At 39.8% G+C, this 18,981-nt stretch overlaps 1 protein-coding gene across 29 annotated transcripts in view; it reads right to left on the bottom strand.

The window, feature by feature from the left end:
- The window catches only part of cast (calpastatin), a 39,477-nt gene that overhangs the window by 10,161 nt on the left and 10,335 nt on the right, over positions 1–18,981 (bottom strand). For 4 of the 29 annotated variants that reach the window (XM_079680750.1, XM_079680747.1, XM_079680749.1 and 1 more), the window contains 14 exons: positions 8,327–8,395; positions 6,471–6,590; positions 6,082–6,186; positions 5,040–5,138; positions 4,390–4,515; positions 4,012–4,056; positions 3,839–3,928; positions 3,650–3,730; positions 2,242–2,280; positions 1,354–1,437; positions 751–873; positions 576–662; positions 358–462; positions 97–213 (listed from right to left, as the gene is read on the bottom strand). In XM_079680750.1, the coding sequence (XP_079536876.1) occupies positions 97–213; positions 358–462; positions 576–662; positions 751–873; positions 1,354–1,437; positions 2,242–2,280; positions 3,650–3,730; positions 3,839–3,928; positions 4,012–4,056; positions 4,390–4,515; positions 5,040–5,138; positions 6,082–6,186; positions 6,471–6,590; positions 8,327–8,395 (1,290 nt within the window). Of the gene's footprint in view, positions 1–96; positions 214–357; positions 463–575; positions 663–750; positions 874–1,353; positions 1,438–2,241; positions 2,281–3,649; positions 3,731–3,838; positions 3,929–4,011; positions 4,057–4,389; positions 4,516–5,039; positions 5,139–6,081; positions 6,187–6,470; positions 6,591–8,326; positions 8,396–12,861; positions 12,913–15,492; positions 15,511–18,981 lie in introns of those variants that run through there. The other 25 variants (XM_079680748.1, XM_079680725.1, XM_079680736.1 and 22 more) reach the window with 21 other exon arrangements.

The following is an 18,981-nucleotide window of genomic DNA, read 5'->3' as shown; positions in this document are numbered from 1 at the left end:
CAAAAATATATTGTAAATATAAATATTCTGCGTTCACTGTATTCATATCACATTTTTACTTTAAAGGCCTCAACGTCAACATCTTCCCACTCTCACCTCAGGTTTTAGAGCAGGCACTTTTTTGAGGTCCTCCTTCTTCAACCTGTATTCTGGAGCAATTGAGTCATCCCTCTCTCCTACAAACACACCCTTCTCCTTCTTGTGTTTGCCCTCCTGTAAAAGGAAACAAATAGGAAAAAAGAGCATTGTTGTGTTGTCTGTGTTTAAGAAACTGGGAGGAGGTGTCTTGACTGTACTGTTTATTAGAGAGTCAGAGATAATATGAGGACGAGGCTGTGTTGCTGCTCGTGCTCCTACCGAGATGATGTCCTCAGGTCTGAGTTCAGGGAGATCAGGTTTTGGTAAATCTTCTGGAAGCGTGTCAACGAGAGCGCTGAGAGCATCTAGAGACATAGAGTCACCCTGGGGAGAGAAACAGAGAGGAAAGTTATTCATCTACTTAAATGTCCCTTTACTACAGAAGAAGACAGGGACATGTGTTTCAAACGATCCACATTAACTCCTGTTAGTCTCACCCCATCTGTCTTGGGCTTGGTGTCCACTTTCTTGGTTGTTTTATCAGCAGGGGGAGCTTTGCATGAAGACACAGGAGGAGCTGCTTTCTATAAAATCCGACAAAGATAACATTGAAGAACAACAACCTTTCTGACCGGTCAAGAAGAAAGAAAAGGATGTGTGGACATGCTGTACCGTGGCAGTAGCGGCAGGAAGGCAAGACTCCAGGGAGAAATCATTCTCCATCTTGGCTTTTTTATCAGCTGGAGGAGGACATACAGACACAGTAGGAACTGTTGCAGACATTTCAGTCATTACCTGCAACAGGGACACAGCATTAGACAATAGAACTCTTTGTTCTTTCAAACAGAGACTTCAAAGTTAATTTTACAGGATGTGGCACAAAAGTTAACATTTCATTACATGTTACTTGTTAGACGCTTTTATCCAAATCGACTTACAATACTCAATTACTCAATACTGTGGACAATCCCCACAGGAGCAATTTGGGGACCCAGGGACACAACAACATGCTAAACGCAGTGGGGTTTGAACCCTGATCCCAACACCAAGGCTCTATACACTGCGCCACACGCCTCCATATTATGTATGCATATATCATTAAGAAAAGAGCAATTTGTTGGACTGCCTAAAAAGGACAAAGTCTTCAATTGATACTGTCCACAGCAGACATGGCAAACTGGGAATTTTAGTTTCAGACTTTTGCCATTTAGGCAACGAGGTGTAAAGGTGGAGAATGGACTAGCAGCTGAGTGCTACGTGTTTAAAGACTCTGACCTCTTGCTTCTTGGGTGCAGCTGGAGCGGCTGACTCAAATCCAAATGAAAGAGAGTCCAGGGCCTCGTCCGTGCTCAGTGGTTTCTAAAATGGAAAACAGAAAATGCATCACAACCAAAGAACAACACAATACCGGCAAGATTCTTTAAAATAGTGGAAAAGCTCCAAATGTTATTCTATCACAGCCACATGATCCTCCACTAGAGGGCATGCCTCGCCAAGTCAAATGCAAACAAAAGAGCAAAAATAATAAAAACCAGACCAACAGAGTGGGAAGGAAAAGTACAGACACACCCTTTGCATTCCATAGAGATTAAAACAATGAAAAACCCACTTGTGACACATACAAATGTTTCGATTTAGCATCAAATATAAGAAACATTTAAACTAAAAACACAAAACTCACATTGGAGGAAAGTATCTTGCTGAGAACTGATCATGAAACACACAGCTAAAGAAGCATCTGGCAATATGAGATGCAAAGTGGGAGTACGCTGTGATGCAAGACTGGGTGTGTTGATAGTGTGTAAATAGTAACCTCCACATGGGCGGATATCAAAGTGTGTGACAGATGTATCAGTGTGTGAGCTGTCGTGCGTGTTTGGGTTTGGTCGGACAAGAATCAACGAGCTTGAATAGAGAAGGTGGGTCTGAGCTGTTTGCTGAGACAACACCCGCCATTCAATGCAACATTCCCCGCTCTAGAGGAACCAGGAGATCATACAGTGGAAACAGAGCTTCCTGAATGTGTGTGCAACGTAAGCGTATACTCATTTGCTTAGATATGATGGAGAAGTTTACATGAGTCTATGTCTGATCTGTAACAAAATGTGCGTAATGCAGGACGTTGTGACTCCACTAAATATGAGTTCGAAATGATTCACTTACAGGAACATCCTTCGGCTTGTAATCTGCAGGAACTGAAGGCTAGAGGAAAAACAGAATTCATATTAGATTGCAAGATAAAAATGTAAATTCTGACATAACTCCGGGAGTCAATATTCACTGACTTAAAGGTTCAGTCCTCCAAACAAATAAATCCTCTGAAATGATCAAATGGTCCTCAGATTGTTTTGATTTTAGGTGCTCAGTATTTTAAATCTCGGCCTCTAGGGCTGAATATCATTTAAATTGAAAATACAACACGTTTGACAATATGTTAAATGACTTTCGTTGGCTAGATAAAATAAGGTAAAATAAATCAAATGTATTTAAAAGGTATAATATTATGTTTATTTTGAGGTTCAAACTTGTATTTTGAACATATCAACATGCTATAATAATCAAAAAGCTCATTATTTTCCATTTACCGTCCATATATAGCTGTATTCACCCTCTGTTAGGGAATACTTTGCTTAAGTATTCGACATTTGACACAGCTCATCATTTTCTCTTTTCACTGTCTCCTTTCCCATGGCATAGTTCTACGGCTTTGGGTATTGCTGCTATCTCTCTTAAGGAGGGGCAGCCGGGGCACATTATGACCGAGCACAAGCTGACATGAGATAGTTTATTGTTCAGGGATAGTAGGTAGGTTCCCTGGCACACATTCTTTTCTATGGACGAGAGCTCTAATTAGGTTCAGGGTCCATATTTGTTTAGTCTCGCTGATGAAGAATGTTGATTATTACACTCTGAACTAGTTAAAACCTCGAACTACAAAAGAGTTCTTCAGAACTGATTGTGGCATCTCAACCGTGTGGTCAAACCGTGGCCCGTGACATGTTTTGTGAATTCTCCGGCCGAAGCTCCAAATGAACCGTTAGTGTTTACCATCAAAGCTCCAGCTCTCCTCGTGTCTCTCTGAGTCCTGACTCCAATTGCTTTCAGAAGTTTCCCCCACACCCTCTGCCTGAAATGCTCAGTTTTTAGCACCCATCTCTTTAAGACTCCATCCAATAAAATCCCAATCTGCTCTGATGTGTTGATGGGGGAAATTGCAAAAATATTTCTCAAACTGTAGATGAGATACTCAGAGGGAGGCCTGGAACGTTTTCATTTTAGAATGAGTAAACCAGATTATGAAACAGACTTTTGATACCATCTCTGATTTCTTGATGAATTTCTTTGAAAGTGCATAATGCATATTTCGTAACCAAAAATGTACAATGTTTGACCCTTATCATCTCTGCCCGATTCAATCAAGGGGATTTGAGTTCTGTTTGGCTGCTTACAGCATTGTCTCCATTGTTCTAGATAATCAGTACGTCAGTGAGGTCTGTCAATGGGACAACAAAACACTCCACAAGCTTATTAGTAAACCAGAAGACGTGATGAAGAGGATGGGACAACTGACCATATCATCAAATCTGTAGCCTGGAGGCAGCGTGCTGTCTCTTTCTCCGCATTTCAGACCCGTCTCGGAGATGATGTTATGCTGTGACACATGCAACACAGTTATACTCAAAGCAGAGCCATGCTGCAGCTTCGTGTTATCATATACCTGCTCAGATTATATACACACACACATAGACATGAGCTATACCTCCACGACCTCTGGCCCTGTGTATACAGGCAGGACGGGTGCAGGACCCACTGATGGCAGTATGTTGGCCAGGGCATCGAATGGATCAACCTGCACATGCAACACAATTCAGCACACTGCAGCAAGCACCATGCTTTTCAAATCAACCTCATACTGCGTCAGTAAGTATCTACCTCTTTGGCTCCTTTAGCTGGTGCCGGAGGAATCTCCACCTGCACCTGCAGCGAAGATTGAGAATCAGTACACAGAATGAAACAAAATGAAGCACGCAACACACAGACGATGATAGCTTAATGGAGACTCAACTGCAGGAGTAAGTTGTTGCAAACAGATGAAACGTCACTTTTCCTCATGATAATATACTGTAGTCCAGAAAGAAAAGAAATCCCAAAGTTTGACACCAATGAAAAGTCTCACAAGGCTGTGAAGTCTATTCTGTCAGACCACCATGAAAATATTGAATACAACATATGCATTAATATTGCACTGACAGAAAATACACCAACTAAAACTCAGATAGCTTCCACCAAAGTTTATCCAGGATCGTCTACCTTAATTTCTGTCACTTCTTTCTTCCCCTGCACAGACACATTTCCAGCCGTTGCAGTTGGCTTTGATGGTCTAGCCGTATCAACTTTAGGCACCTCGGCCTTGACTGTTGTGGTAGCAGTTGCACTCTAAAATACAATACATTTCAATCTATTATAAGCCAAGAACATGTGATGTAAAACTATAGATCGACTGTATATGCACAAAGTTGAATATATCCCCAAAGAAACAAATAAAACAGAGGACAGCGATGGACTGTCTCCAGCAGAAGTCCTTCAGCATTTTGATGAGAGACATTAGTTCAGAAGTTTCAACAAGAGTTGTGCAATGAAGTAGAGCGAGAGGACAAGACAACAAACTGTGTTCGTTTGGTGTTGCAAGTGGGCAAGATGTGTATTATTTTCAAATACAATAACAAGTGTATGCATGCTGAGCAAAGGACTGCAGAAGGAATGAACAAATGTCCTTTTTGGATGGTAAAAAGAAAGAAACTCCAAAAGTGAGTAATATCCAAAGCCAGAGTGTTCCCAGGTAAAGACAGGAACAAAAACCTGATAAGATCGCCCCACAGAGAAGATGTTGCAGAAGGAAAGCTTTGAAAGTAAACCTCCAGGCAGTCAGGTTACAGAGTCTGAGGAGCAGTGGAGTCTACCTGAGCTGAGCCTTTGGGAGACTCTTTAGGTTTGGTCACTGCAGTGAGGCCAGCGGCAGGAGAGGGAACCGTAGCTTTGACTTGGGAGACGGCAGCAGTCTACAAACATGTCGCCAAATGATTACTCAAAAACACAAGACAGATTCACAGCACTAATAAATATAAACCCTGTAACATATTTACAAGAAGTATGGAAGACATGCTAGTGGAAACAGAGCTGGAGAAATGCACATTGATCTCTGGTCAGAGTGCCAATGTAGTCCAACTAGAGCAAGGTTGCTGAGAATAATCTGACCATTGATCAATGTTATTGGTTAAATTATTGTGCTTTTTCATGGTTTAGACTATATAAAATAAAGACATATTTTACAGCACTGCTGACCTTTTTCCACACTCCGAAAATCACTCATTTAATATCAGAAAAGTGAGAGTCAGCTGCTTAGTCTTGTATTTATATTGAAGCCCTGAGAGGCACCAAAATAATTCAATAATAATCGGATTTCTGATCTATCTAATATTTAAGAAAAGAGGAAAAGTAGGGATGCACTTTAGCCTATTGTGGCCAAAATGAGTATTACAACACCAAACACACAATGATCCCAACAAAAGGAAAAGAAGGACATTTACCGGTCTAAAGTTGTTTTCACAGACAAAGAAATAAATCCCTGCAAAACGTTTCTCACCTTTTCTGAAGTCATAAACACAAGAGAGAAAATGTATCACTAGATTTTTTTTCTATGTCCCTTATGGGGATCCCTTGCAACAATCGTAACAATAAGCAATCACAGGTTTCTTGAGAATCATGTGTATCACGTGGATTTACAAAGGCTGGATTTAAGCAGCTGACACATTGTGTATGTCGGAGTTTCCGAACAACCAAGTGTGTTTACAAGATATTACAAATCTGAAACCAATCCCACTATTAAGCTTGCTACACTTTTATATATACCTGCATGCTACCCGATTGGTAGAAAATATATCAGTCAAATGATCAGCAGTAATGTAAATAAAGAGTAAAGCACAGATCAGAGGACACCATTACCTTAGGCATCTCTTTAGGAGCAGCCCTCGCCCCAGCTGATGTCAGGTCAACAAAGGTCGACCCAGCGGACGACATGTCAATAACAGTAGCTGCCATAGTGTTAGTCTACAAACCAAGGAGCACAGGTTTAAAAGAAAGTCATGGGAGAGTTATTCAGTCATTCCCAAGCATGATGATATGAGAGCTCATTAATGTGAGACAGCAAGTGTTCAGCCTCAGAACGGTCAAGATGTGAGAGAGTTACCGCAAACAGAGAGGAGGTAAACAATGTTTCCCAAAGATGAAAAGAAGAGGAAGCCAGTGAAGTGTAGAGGGAGGGTTCTTGTTATGTGACACCAAACAGCCAAATAAAACCTCCACTTTTATTTAGTCATCCAGGGCCCGTCTACCTCTGCTTTGGCTTTTCCTGCTGTCCCAACTGAAGCACTTCCTCCCGCCGTCATGCCACTACGAGTGGCTCCACCCGTTGCTGTGGTAACCCTAGGCATTGCGGATCCTGACGCTGCCTTCTGCAAAGCACGACGTATGGGAAATCATCTACCTTTATCACAGCTTAATGGATGCTTGCCTTGCCAATGCATGCTTGTTTGTGGCACTTGCTCTTACTATAACTGGTCAAAAGGGACAATCCACTGATTGTACACACAATGTTATTTATTTTACTAATACTACATCTGTAAAGAAAGGTTGTTAATGTTTTCTGTGGCTCCAAAGGCAGCTGATTAATTATTAATAATACTGATGACATCGCCACAACGTATCCGGGAGTATCTCGGGTTGGGCTTGTACACAACACTAATGATGTGTTACATAATTGGATGTTTTCCAGGCAGGGAGCATCAAGCTAATCTATGCTATCAGTTGCATTGTGGGAAATGTAGGATCTGGTGATAGCAGTTGGAAAAACAATGGTCATTTGATCAGTTTCCTGTGACATGGGCTTATAATCATATTATACTACACGGATGAACCTATAAGGACACAACTTTAAAACGGAATATGTCTTAGTTAGCATTAGCAACGTGAAGTTAGGAGACAAACCCAGAAATGTAACAGGCCACAAGGTGAATACTGGAGACTAAAGTCAGGATATCTTTGCCTCTTCTGCTTAGATTATGAAAATGGGGCTTCAAATGACTCTCTTGTCTTTATGGAAGTGCAACATTCAAACACTGAAGTGCCACTTTAAGTTGCACCCTACATGGTGGCTGTCTCCACTGTATGCAAATACACTGCACCACTACTTCACTCTGCTACTGATACATGAGCAGCTGAACCCACTGTGGCAGAGCAGAGGTATGGAGGGGGCACAGAGGTCAGCTGCTAACGAGAGTCATTTAAAGCTAAAGGTTGATCCCCGAGTAATACAATACTCTATAAATAACTTGGTTGAAAACCTACCATTGTCTCACAATGTGTTATTCTAAATACTGCAACACCTACTTTATTTCCACTTTCAAACTACAAATATCCCACCAAAGCCTTTCTCTAAAGCCAGTTCCCAAAATAGACGATGTCAAAGTGCTGGAGGCCGAGTGAAAACTCTTCAGGCCGGCCCTGTTGATTTGTCATGTCCAAACTGTCTGGCCTTAAGGAAGTTAAAAAGGACTCAGTGAAAGCCCTGTGTTTCACAGCTGTACTGAAGTAATAAAAGTATAATTTCTTTATAGTCAGAATTCATGAGTACCTCATTAACATACTTTAAATCATTTTATTAGCCCACTTCCATAAAGTGAGTCTCATAACTAAATGTGTTTTAATTTATCATCGTAAATGGCACATTTTGCACATGCAAACTTAAGAAAAATGTCTGCCTTTTGAAGTCAAACATTGAAAGGTATATCTATTCTATTCAAGCCAACATTTAGTAACTAAAATAACATGTGAAAATGACTAACAGCTGCAAATTGAACACAAAGCAACACTCACTTTGATCCATTGTTTAGGAGCAGCATTAATGGGTTAAACTGGGCGTTACCTCTCTTTGGCTTGAATAGAAGGAAAAGGAAAGTGTTTCTTGCTTGCTACTGTATTGCTTTTAGGGCACAGCTTTATTCCTCCACTCTATTTAAAACTACTAAAAACATGAAGCTGGAACCGGAAAAGGAACTAACAATTCGTCCAGATAATGAGCAGGTCAGAAGTCGGTCCATATGCTGATTGAACAGAGGATGTTTACATTTCTCTAAGGAGAATAAGCGGCGCGAGAAGAGGTTAAAGGACGTTAGAGAGGAATGTGTGATACCTCAAACTGTGCAGGCTTCCCAGTGGAGACCTGGGCAGACGGTTTGGGTGTGTCCCGGCTAGGCTGCGACTAGAGAGAGAAAGAGACAAACAGAGAGACGGAGATAAGTTAAAATCTGACAAGAAGAAATCATAATCATTTCAAGACTCACACAGAGCAACATCTCAGTTTCACAACTTCAAATATTTATGGTGAAACAAAACATTCCATGCAATTCATTTCTGAATAGAGGAGGAAAACAGCTTCAAACTGTCTCTTTTATAAAAAGGATAGATAAACACAGGAACAGTGGCAAGATGGAGGTAAAGATATACATCCATAGAGGTGGTTGATTCAATCGCTGTATTCCAGACTGAAGGGTGTTGATGTTGTTTGACGGCAGAAAGCAAAGAGGCCGAGTATTATTGTTTTCTGCAGATCACCATAGTAACAAGGACAAATCATTCAGGAATCACTGTCAACCTTCAGCTGACGTCACGTCATGGGAAGTTAACACACAGATAATTCACACCAGGCGTTAAAGAGGCCAATCATGGTTGTACAAGTGTCACAAAAATGATGTAATGGTGTCAGTGGAGCTTATATTTGCTTTTGATAAGATTTGAGTTTCTGTGGACAATGCTATTTTCTGTACAGGTACAAAGGTTATCATATTAAAGATACATTTTATCTACTGATCATTTACCTAGTCATGTAATTGCTGCCACAAATCAATATTTGAACTCAGGTTATACACATATAAAAGGAAATCAGGAAATATTTTATTTTTTAAATGCTGCACAAAAGATGTATTAACCTTAGTCACTTTTCCAGATGTCAAATGTTCCTAAGAGCCATTCTTCTGTAATATTGTTAAAGTTCAGATACGGTTTACAATACATGTATTCTTGGACGTGTTCTGTAGCCTTCTTATTTTTAAGGAAATCACAATTTGGTATAACTCCGTTTACTTCTAGCCACAAATTAAATTAGAGACTAGCGGAAACAGATTAAGTCTCCATGAAATTGAAAATATCCTGGTACAATTTACTTTCCACCCTACTTTGGCAGATCATTTCTTTTTTCTTTTTATATTTAGCATGTGTTACTATACAAAACAATATACCAAACCAAAGCATTTAGGACCAGGGTCTACCCTTTTATTTTATATGTATTATCTGAAGATCTCAACAGCACTGAATGAAAACACTCAATTAGGTTATTATCTTTATAATGTAACAATAAGAGCACATTATGTTCTCTTTTAATAATAATAATAATAATAATAATACTGAATAAATTAAAGCTATTCAACAAAAATACAGATAAATGACAAGATAAATCCTAAACACACTACTCCAAAGTGTACTCTGCTTGGAGGATTAAGTGAAAGAAATGCATTTTTGTTGTACACTCACAAAAAGTGTAAGTAAGTAAACTCCTTTTTAAAAAGGCATCAGTGCGTGCAGTTCAGTATTTTTGAGTCAGCGGTCTCCAGGTGGAGCCCAGTGTGCCTCAGAGCCCAGCCCAGTCCTTTCAGGTGGTGGTAATAAAGCACAAAGTGCCTCCGCCCTACTGACACCAGGACACAAATACGGCAGTAAATTATACATCCAACCCAACACAATGATGCTGTTGAATCCAACCCAGCCAGTTAGAGGACATTGCTCTGCTTTTCCTTCTGTTCACCAATCTTAGATTAGTTTGTACAGCAGTTTGCATGCTTATTGTATATTTCAAACTATCTGCTACAGAGACAAGAAACGATGTCAAGCAACTATCATTAACCTCTGTTTACAAACCTGTAAGCCTGTGAGTGAGAACACCTGTCAAAGCCAGCTGTATATTGCAGTAAGCTTCACAAATACAGAATGACTACAGTGAGTGAACAAGAACCACAGAGGTAGAAGAATTGCACCACGCTGAACCATCTGTAATCTGGGACCTCATATATGATTGCGGTTCAATGATTGCCTCACACACTGGTGTTACATTTCACACAAATAAGGTCACGACCCAGCTAAATGTATGAAATCACATAATGTGTTGACTCTAGCTTTGCCTCAACTACAGGCGTGTTTAAACCTGATGAATTCATTTGGAGAAAAAGTGTGAAGAGAATTTGAAAAAAGCCAATCAAAAAGGGTGTTTCAAGAGAGCATAAGGAGGAAGTGGCACAAAGGAGGAAGTGAGGTCACAAGCAGCCAGGGTATCCCCCTGCCAGGGGAAGTCATGTTGCTCCTGCCACTGCAGGAAATGTTGATTGTTTTAAACTCAAATAACTTGAATAACTGAAAGAAAAGGAAGCATAGTTGTCCTGCATGCTTGATGGTAAAGTGCATGATTTGTCACATGTGATTTGCAGGTTGACCTTGCAAATTAAACAGAAACTAATACTTGTATCATACAATTATTAAATATTGTTTGGTTATGTTTTGAATTGTGCCCGTTTGTGTGGTACCAGGTAATGCTCAAATGTTGATAGCAGTGCTGAAATACCTAGAATAGAGTATAATAATAATAATAATAATAATAATAATAATAATAATAATAGATGTATTTTGTTAGCGCTTTTACAGGTGCTCAAAGTCCCTTTAAAGAGATAGTGAAAATAAATACCAAAGAGTATCAATACCCAAATATTTACATTGAATATATAAACAGTTATATATAAAAAACGTTTTGTTGTTAAGCAATAATTCAACATTTGAGTAAATGTGACTGTCTTTTTGCTTTCTTAGCTTAGGTTAGCTTAACCTAGCTTAGCTAAGCATATAGACCGGAAACAAGGGATAATGGTTGGCCTGGATGAACCCCTCTTCGGATACAGCATAATTAAAGACGCGCTTGTAAGGTAATTTTATTTGATGAAAGGGATCTAGGTCACTGCAGTGCGTCACCTTCTCGTCTAAACACAATGTTTCAATGGAAATAAGCACATCACTCTTCAGTGAGCGAATGAATGACATCATCACTGTGCTCTATACTTTACATACAGTGGCACACCGAAAGCTCTCAAAATGTCTATCCAAAATACATTTTTAACCAGCAAAAATTTCAGGAAGTTGCTCAAAAAGCTTTGTGACTAATTTGCCTTTCTGTCATATGAGAGCAGTCCACACACAGAGTGGAAAACCAAAGCCATAGCAGCATGTGTTTACTTGCTGATCAGGAGGTAACGTGACTGCATCTTTTGCTCTTTGACCCCTTTAACACATTCAATATGGTATGCTCACTCTGTAAAGGTCAGCATAAACGCATACATTAGCATCCCTACACATTTGCATTACCATCAGTGAAGAGATCAATGTTTCAAACCCAGAGACAAACAAAAGATCCTCCCCATTAAAACCATGGCACTAGTCACCCATCGACCCTGCCTTCACTCTGTGAGGCTGATGCAGTTTAACAAAGACAAACAACGAACCACCCAGATGCTTTTCCAAAAGGCAAACAAAAAGGCTGCTCATTTCATTCATGGGCCTTTAAAGGAAACAATGCATTGTAAATTAGACAGGAGGGGCAGCGTGTTTACAAGATGACATTACTAAATCATGATGAAAATGGTTATGAGGTCTGAAATAAGGTGATGAAGTTCAGCTGGTATTTTTATTTGGCCAACATTGTTCACACACAATACAATTAATAGGCTACAAGTAATGTATTTACGTGACAGCAAGCAACAACATTAGACTGTGAGAAGCTTTAATATTCATTATCTGCTCCTTTACTTGAAGAGTTGTATCTGTATGTCTAAAGCTAGAGACAGGGTTTGTTATGTCAGCAGACTGAAGTCTCTGCACTCACCTGAGACCAACCCAGAGGTTTGCAAAGTATGCCGTGACTCCAAAGTGCAGCATTCCTACATTCCTCGTGCAGATGCTCTCTGATTATACAAAACAGACTGTCCATCCACAAAACATGAAACACAAGAAACTGTTTTACTTTGATAAAATAAGCCAAAGAATTTTGCTTAGAAGAATTAGAACATGCCAATATTAAACAACGCAATAAATCTCACTACAATTAATTATTTAAGCTTCAGTTATTTACTTTTTTTTTTGGTTTGTAACTTATAAGTAATGTGTTATGATAACCAGCCCTTCCTAAGAGGGTTAGCCATGCAACTGCTGCAATGTCAAAATTCTATGCTAGCGTCAGAGTTGGTCATTCCTAAAAAATAATGCATTTCTGACGTTTGAATTTGGACAAAATGTAATTTCTAATGCACATTCATATATAGCTTTTTTCACAAAAAAACAAGAACAGAATCTAGCCCCAAGTGGTGCCTGACTTTGGCTTTGTGTAGAGGATTCCTGCAGGACTTTTCTCACACAACCAAGACGAGTGGCCTTTCACGGGGTAGACAATATAACAGGAACACCATACAATCCTGACTTTTATAGTTTTGTCCACACAGTGACAGTTAATTACATATTGCAGAATGAGATGTCACTGTGTTACGCAGCATTGTTAGGTGTTCCTGTTATTCTGTCCAGCCCTGCACACAGACAAAATCAAAGAGTGCAGACGGTAGAAATCTCACACTGCTGTACCTGGTAGACATTTTGTCGGGGTAAGGGAAGGGGTCGATACCTGCCATGTTTCTGTTATAGGGAGGTAAACAGCTGTTTATTAGAAGATCCCAGCTGACAGACAGAAACCAATAAGTACAATGAGAAATGTGAATCCACACATTCACACCCATGGATGCACATAGAGCATAATGTGTATTCCAACAGCCCCATTACAAGACACAGATTCCATTCAGGAGCTCATACAGACCTAGCAGTGCTTGCCTTTTAATTGTAAAGTAGTCTGAAGAAAAGGCTTTCAATTTGTTGATATAATATGTCTATGAAATGTAAAAAGAAATAAGAAAACTGTCTGTCAAAACTTCACAAAGCTAGACTTGACGTCAAATATAGCAAAGACTTTGCTCTGTTCCACCAAAAACTCCAATACCCAAAAATATTGCGGGATACCATCAAATTTTAGAGGCTGGAATCAGAAAATATGGGAATTCTTCACCAAAAAATGACTGAAAATATAAATCTATTGCAGTCTTTACCCATAGAGCAAGAAGTCAATAGTTTTAACAGTGACAGTTATCAGAAAACAGCCAAGTGTTTATGTGACTGACAGGTGGAAAGCTACTCTGATACGTTTTGAACATCTGCTAAACAGTTTTTGAATGGAGTTGACCATATCATCTCCTGTGGTGAGACACAGGACACACACACACCCTGCATGCTTATGGACAGATAGCTTTGACAGCGAGGACAACACTGAGCGACGGGGTTAGGAACAGGACACTGACATGAAGTGAAGAGCCTGATCAAAATAGACGCATGATCCTCGAGTGTGTATGATGGCAGCAGAGCGCCATCTGAAAACACTGCTCATTTCAAACTGGCATTCGTTCAGTTAGACACGTCATCCCAGACAGAAACTCTCGGTGCGCTCAAGGTTTTGCCATTTTAGTCCTTGTGGAGTTTGAGACGGGTATAATGCCGGCAATACAGTAACATCACACCATTGGGGGACTTGATTTCTGACATGCGTAACATTTTCTTTATAGAAAAGAAACAATGCTCTATATCCAGGCCTTACCCCACAACAGCGATTCAGCCAGTAGCTTGTGCCTGTATTGAAAACTGATGACTAATGCTGGGCCCCACCCAAACAAGCCAGACACGCACATGTGAATGAGGGTGGAAGCAGCTCCTTAGCTTGTGCTACGACTTCAAAATAGAACTGGCAACAACGTCTGAATGGTCAGAAGGGAGATCACCTCAGGCCAAGTGGTGCGAAAGTTTGCGTTACAATGGAAAAATGTGGAGCAGAAGTGCGAAAGACATTGAAACTAGCTGCTGTTTGGAGTTTCAGGGAAGAGCTGCATGAGGGTAATTGCTGTAGGGAGGATTTTGAGAGCAAACAGACAGCTGTTTAAAGTCAAGAGTTATGTCATTTAACAAATACTGTAATTGGCTACCTGTAGGCTATCAATACCATTTATGATCACATGAAAGTAGACATTGGAAAAAAAGACCATGGCCCTTTAAAAATGAGTTTTAAATATTGTTTATCACACTGTATTAAACTTCAATCTCTAAAGGGCGAATGCATTTTCCTTATCTGTGTTTGGTTTGAATGTAATAGTTTTGTATTGCAAACTATCATGCATTGAAGAGACAAAATTCAAGCTAAAAGCAATTGTTTCTTATTTGTCCATCACATGCAAACTAACTGACTTCATCAATAAGCATCAAAACAAGTTTTCACACGTTGATGAAAAACACATCACAATGTTCAGGCCCTTACAGTATATCCATGTTATGCTACTTAATACTTTTACTTCTTTACAAGTGACAAGCAAATATTTCACTTTTTATCCGTCTACATTTATTTGATACTTCAGTTATGGTATTGTGCAGATTTAGATTATAAAGGCAAAATATAAATCAACAAATAAATGATGATGTGTTATTGTTGAAAGTATTTAGCAGTATACAAATGAGTTAAAATGAGACCCTAACACTGCAACATCAAAGTGATGAACACCAAAAGGATTTTCTCATTTTAAATCCACTAATATAATACCTATGACTCTGAAACAGGCCATTTTTTAAAGCCATTTTAATGCCAAATCGACTTTTGCCACTTTTAGACTAACAACAAAAGTATTTCTAAACTGTGGCATTGATACTTTAAGTTAAGCAAAACCTCTGAGTGCTTCTTCCTGTCTGGATAACATTAGATACTTTTGTTTAAAGACACATTTCAAGACTTGTTGTCAGACACTGAAGACATATTAACTATTAATAAACATTGGTAGATCATCCCCCAGTATGTGCAGATGAGTATTTGCTGTTTATTTCATTGTTACCTTGGAGACCACTGCTCTCGGGATCCATAAAAAAAACAATAACAGTAACACAGTCATATCTACTCCTCTGCCAACATTCCTCAACTTAGCATTCAAAATTCAAGAGGCAGCCAGATCGATCCTTATCACCTGCCTCACGGCGACACAACATGACTGTCAGATGACAACACATGAAAAACCAGCCTGTCACTGTCAGACAGTAACCACAGCCGTCAAAATGATATCGGTAGGCATCAGTCAAACAGGAAGACCCTCCACAAACAGACAAAAGAAGGGTAAACGCAGTCCAGTTACATACCATAAGTGTGATTCGGGCTCCTCTATACAAGATGCTGTGTATACTACGCTTCACCTTATATTCCCAATGTGGATCGCTGTATGTCAAACACACGCACACGCACACACATATAAACACGCACGCCCAGAAGCGGAAAAACTTGCTGCTCCGCCTTCATGGAAGCGGCACAAAAAGCCTGATCTGACTCCACCTCCCAGCCACAAGCAGCAGAGCAGGCTCCGTCACATTGGACAGCAGGACACAGAGACCAACCCACTGCCAACGACTGCCAGAACAAAATAAAGAAGTCTACTTTACGGAAACTTCATGCATAGTCAGGCCGGGCTTTTGAGAGGACGGATATTGCAGTTTGATAACAGACATGATGGCCTACATTAAGATATCTGCAGGAAGAGTTTTAGTGGAGGAAGAGATGAAGGATGAAACACTGATGATGAGGCAGAAGTAGATTTGCTGCAGCAGAGCTGTTGGCAGAGTTTGGGTGTGTCTGACAGACTCACTGCTTAGGAATCTAGAGCAGAGCTACCCTAACAACAGTGTTGTGTGGAAAGAAAAGACGAGAGGGAGGGGGGGTAGATCACATTTTGTGCAAAAACACAGCCAGCATAGAGACAAATTCAAGTATGTTTAACTTTAAGAAAGACACAGTTGCACCATGAACAAGGTGACCATTGATACAAGTTCAGACATGTTTTCTCTCTGGTTGTTACAACTGGACAAAGTATCCCCTAGACACAAAGGACCAGACAGGAAACTGGACAATGGCTTACAGTTGTGAAGGAATTTAAGAAAAAACCTAGCAGTGTGAACTGTCCCCTCTAAGCACACACGCAGAGGATTGATTTGTGGATAGTTCTCCAAAACTTGTAGCTACTGCTCAGATAAAGCACGCCACATCAAAAACATGTGAAAATGGGGGGGGGGGAGGGGAGGGTTTTAGAGAAGAGCACCCCCCTGTGTTTAAAGTTACTCATAACACTTAGATGAAAATGAATGGAGGATTGTGTAGATGTTATCTGAAACTGCTGTGTGGGCTCACTGTGTCTCTGAACTCATGTATCACTATGTTGTGTTTGCTGCATGGATAAGACTGGCCTGCACTGTAAGTGTGCCACATGTGTCTTGTGTCTGCACTTTAATTATGCAGGAAAAAAAAAAATTCTTAGGATAATGTAGATTTAAGTCATCACTAATTAAAATCTCCTTTTTTTTCATTTGCTAAACATTGTTTTTAAATCAAAGAAACAAAGAAAAAGAACAACATTTTTCAGTTTTGTTGTTAAATTCATAGATCGAAGCAGACTGGTTTACAGACTCTCCTGTTTTGCCAATCCGGTGCTTAAACAAATAGCTCTACGCCCCTGGCCGAAATGTCCATAAAATTAAATCTGAGTTCGAAATATATCAAATAATGTATGCATTGTCATTTCCCCATGTAAACATAACAGTCTGCAATGAAATGGTTGTCTCCTGTGTGGTCCACTTCCTCCTTGGCGCATCGGTAACTTTCTCAACAAAAAAAAATAAAGTCAGGGTAACGGATTAGTTTTTCGTGCGCACGAGAAACTAATCCGTTATCCTGACTTCATTTTTTTTCTCATATCTTTTTTTTCTGTTTCTTAAACCGTTATCCCGACTTCTTTTTATCTCTCTTTTTTTTCATGTCCCTTTAGGGGCTCCGTATAAATGAAATTTGGCTGCACCATAAAAAAAATGTATTTCTTTTATGAAGCATTTCTGAACATGAATGAATAGACTTGTTTAAAGGCTTACATTTGGATAATTCAAGATAAAGGTTATCAGATTAGTATTTTCCTTTCAAAATAAGTGTTGTTTCTAAATTCCTCTGACCCTATTGCTTAATGCAGACATCTTTAAAAAAGGACAAAAGGAAAACTCCTCACCTTTATGCACAACCCCTGCCCTAGCATCTCCCTGGCAGAACTATTTCTGGCTGTTTTGGGACCTTTCATAATACATCTTCCTTGACAGCTTTGCCTCACTGACTCCAATAACACACCAGAGCCTTTGCTTTTGTGTCTGTGATTCTATGTGAGTGTTTGTGTGTGTGAGACAAAGCTGGCATGTTTGACGCATGCTTGCACTGGATCCAAACGCCTCACTTGGTAACCCCTGGTTATCTTTGTTGACAACTAATGATCTAAAGCAGACACTGGACCCACCCACCCAGAGCGATGGACCAATCAGAGATGTGGAACTGGAAAAGGAGTAGGTTTCTAATCTGAATTTATGATACTGTTTCTCGGAGCTCACAGGCAAATTATAAGTGGGAGGCAGTACGTTTTCTAAGTCTGTGGGAAATAACTCTGGACTGGTTGTGTTTACTTTCCTGGCAAGAGATCATAGTAAAAAAAACATTTCACATTGAAAACACACTGAACTGGTCGAATTTAGATAGAGGAAGGAGGTTCAAGGTTCAAGGTTCTTTATTGTCAAACTAACATAGCTACAGAGTAATTATGTCGTTGAAAATCTTAGGTCACAGGCTTCTCCAACAATGCAACACAATAATACAGATAAGCAGACAATATTAAAACAATATTAAAATATACTATATTAAAAAGTATCACAAAAAGAAAAATAGTTTTAAAAAAGTGGAATAGTGCAATAGGAGTCTATATACAAGTTATTGGAATGATATATTAGATAATAGATACATAATTACTAAGTAACAGATGAATGTTATGAAATTGTTTCAACAGTTCAGTTGTTTAACAGTCTTATTGCCTGTGGGATGAAGCTGTCTCTGAATCTGGTTGTTTTTGTCCGGATGCTGCGGTAACGCCTGCCAGACGGCAGCAGACTGAACAGTTTGTGGCTGGGGTGATGGGGGTCTTTTATAATCCGGAGGGATTTCTTCCTGAGCCGCTGGGAGTAAAGGTCCTCCATGGATGGCAGCTCCGTCCTGGTGATGTTCTGTGCAGTTTTCACCACCCTCTGTAAAGCCTTAAGATTAAGGGCGGTGCAGCTGCGGTACCAGGCCGTGATGCAGCAGTCAGGATACTCTCTATGGTGCACCTGTAGACGTTGCAGAGTATCCTGGAATCCATGTTGAACCTCCCGGTCTGCCCGTCCGGAAGTTCAGGATCCAGTCACAGAGGGCGTGAATCAGGTCTGATTGACAACAGTAGCTGATTGATAACAGTAGCAGACACAAATAATCTGTGTACTCTATATGAATTTATTAAAGGGAAGCTTTTCAATTATCAAAAGATAAACCTGTCACCAAATGCACTAACGCATCAAGACCACGCAGTATTGTAGATAACAGGTGGAACCAGGGTTCATTAACTTGTCAAACCAAACTACTTCTACTTTAAGAGAGACAGTAATCACTGTAAAATAAATGTGACAGATTTATGAATATGAAAGCAGAACCTGTATGCGAGGTGAGTAGATGTTGGTATTTGAGGGATTCTAGTTTCTGTTTAACCAATCAAATGTGAACAAGCTTTGGTTGCATGTATG

The sequence above is a fragment of the Notothenia rossii genome (assembly GCF_949606895.1).
Source record: "Notothenia rossii genome assembly, chromosome: 5".
Classification (NCBI taxonomy): Eukaryota; Metazoa; Chordata; class Actinopteri; order Perciformes; family Nototheniidae; genus Notothenia; species Notothenia rossii.
This window is presented reverse-complemented; position numbering and strand designations above follow the sequence as displayed.